The sequence below is a fragment of the Cygnus olor genome, chromosome 25 (genome assembly GCF_009769625.2).
Source record: "Cygnus olor isolate bCygOlo1 chromosome 25, bCygOlo1.pri.v2, whole genome shotgun sequence".
In the NCBI taxonomy this organism is placed as follows: Eukaryota; Metazoa; Chordata; class Aves; order Anseriformes; family Anatidae; genus Cygnus; species Cygnus olor.
In genome coordinates this window covers 4934465-4936285 of record NC_049193.1, presented here as the reverse complement: position 1 = coordinate 4936285, position 1821 = coordinate 4934465, and the positions used below count along the sequence as shown (strand labels likewise).

Sequence of the window (1821 nt, the reverse complement as noted above, 5' to 3'; positions counted from 1 at the left end):
ACGTGTGCCATTAGGAAGGCTAGTTTGCATTTGAGGTGAGTCTGATGGAAAATTACAGCCTGCGTAGAGTGCCTGTGGGCCTGGGGCGATGTAGGAGTGGTATAAAAGAGGCCCCCATCTCCTCACTCTCTTCATCCACTCCTCTCACCTCCATCTCCCTGGGAACAAGGTGAGTCTGAAGGCCTTTCTCCTCCTTTTCATCCCTGGGGAGTTCTCATAACATGCCTGCACCTTCCTCCTCTTCTGGGTTTTCGGGTTGCTAGTCATGGGCGATGGAAGGGGTCAGGAGATGTGTCATGAAGTGAAGCTGTGGCTTGGCTGACATATGTCCTGAGATATGGGCTTGGTGGGGAGCTCCTTTGGCTTGAAAGTTCTTGCCAACGCTGTTGGGGACAAAGAGAAGGAGACGGCTGTGGGCCTCCTTAGACATCTGCCAGCTCCCCAAACAGCATGTGCCGTTGCTATCCAGTGGTGGGTTGGACACTGCTCAGCAATCACTGCCATGTTCCTCCTGTCCCTCTCTCCCACCAGGTGCAAGTCCTGCCTTGAGACATGTCCTGCTACAACCAGTGCCTGCCATGCCTGCCATGTGGACCCTGTGGCCCGACCCCGCTGGCCAACAGCTGCAATGAGCCCTGTGTCCAGCAGTGCCAGGACTCCAACGTCTTCATCCAGCCCTCTCCTGTGGTGGTGACCCTGCCCGGCCCCATCCTCAGCTCCTTCCCGCAGAACACCGCCGTGGGATCCTCCACTTCTGCTGCTGTTGGCAGCATCCTCAGCTCTCAGGGAGTGCCCATCTCCTCTGGGGGCTTTGGCCTCTCTGGCTTTGGCAGCCGCTACTGCGGCAGGAGGTGCTTCCCGTGCTAAAGCTGCTGGTGAGGGTCCTGGAGAAAGACCCCCAGGGACCCAGACTTTGGTAGCTGACTGTGCACAGTGCATAGGGTTCTTGTGTTCAGGGTGACCAAGCCTCCCCATCACCCCTTGGAAGAAGATGGGTCTCCCGGAGAGCACGGCCCAAGTCTGCCTTTAAGTCCTCCACTCTCTCCTTTCCCACCAATGTCCTTGTTACTCACCAAAGCTCCACTGAGCTCTGAGTCCCACCACATGAGCCTAGAGAGGACCTTCTGTCCTGTCTCCCTCAGTGGAGTGGGCATATAGACATCTGGCAGGATGCCCATCACGGCCACACAGCTCATGCTCTCATCTGCCCCTGGTGCTTCCTGCACTGGGGCTTCCTCTCAGGGCAACCTCGTTTCCAACTTTTGACCCTAATATTAAAGTTTTGCTGCATCCCAGCCTGCGCCTCTGAGTTGTCCTTCCCCTGCAGACACTCCAGACACCAGCTGTCAGGACTAATGCTGTTCCTCTGGGGACTTCCGTGGGCGTATTGGGCACATGGGTCCATTCACCTTCTCCAAGGGTGAGGCCCTGTGCAGTAGGGCCCCTTGGGAAAGCACTGTCACTCACACATGAGGGAAGTGTCCATGAGTTCTGCAGGGCCGTTGGCCATCAGGTCCAGCTTTGCTGCCTCTCTGTCCTGGCAGGCCGTCTTGGCCTCAGCGCACATCCTGCTGAAGGAGGCACGTGGCCACTGCTGACCTCCAGTGAGGAGCCAGAGCTGCAGGAGACCCTGGGAGGGCAGCAGTCACACAGGTTCCTGGGAAGGGGGCAGCAGGGGAGAGGAGGAGAGGCGAGGGGAGGGGCGGCAATTCCTTCTGCTCTGGGGGCAGCTGTGCTGGGTGGGGAGACTCGTGCAGAAAATGGCCCCAGAGCAGGCCAGGAGAGGTAGTGGGGGATGCAGGCTGTACTGGCTCTGGCTGT

General features: G+C 58.3%; 1 protein-coding gene across 1 annotated transcript; it reads left to right on the top strand.

The window, feature by feature from the left end:
- Window positions 1–552: 552 nt before the first annotated feature.
- On the top strand, window positions 553–867 carry LOC121059472 (feather keratin 1-like). Its single transcript, XM_040536342.1, has one exon. The coding sequence runs from the start codon at window positions 553–555 to the stop codon at window positions 865–867; it is 315 nt and encodes a 104-aa protein (XP_040392276.1).
- The last annotated feature ends 954 nt before the right edge of the window (window positions 868–1821 follow it).

Bases quoted from the DNA above. Each gene is read 5' to 3' on its own strand.
- LOC121059472 (XM_040536342.1), top strand. From the start codon at position 553: ATGTCCTGCTACAACCAGTGCCTGCCATGCCTGCCATGTGGACCCTGT.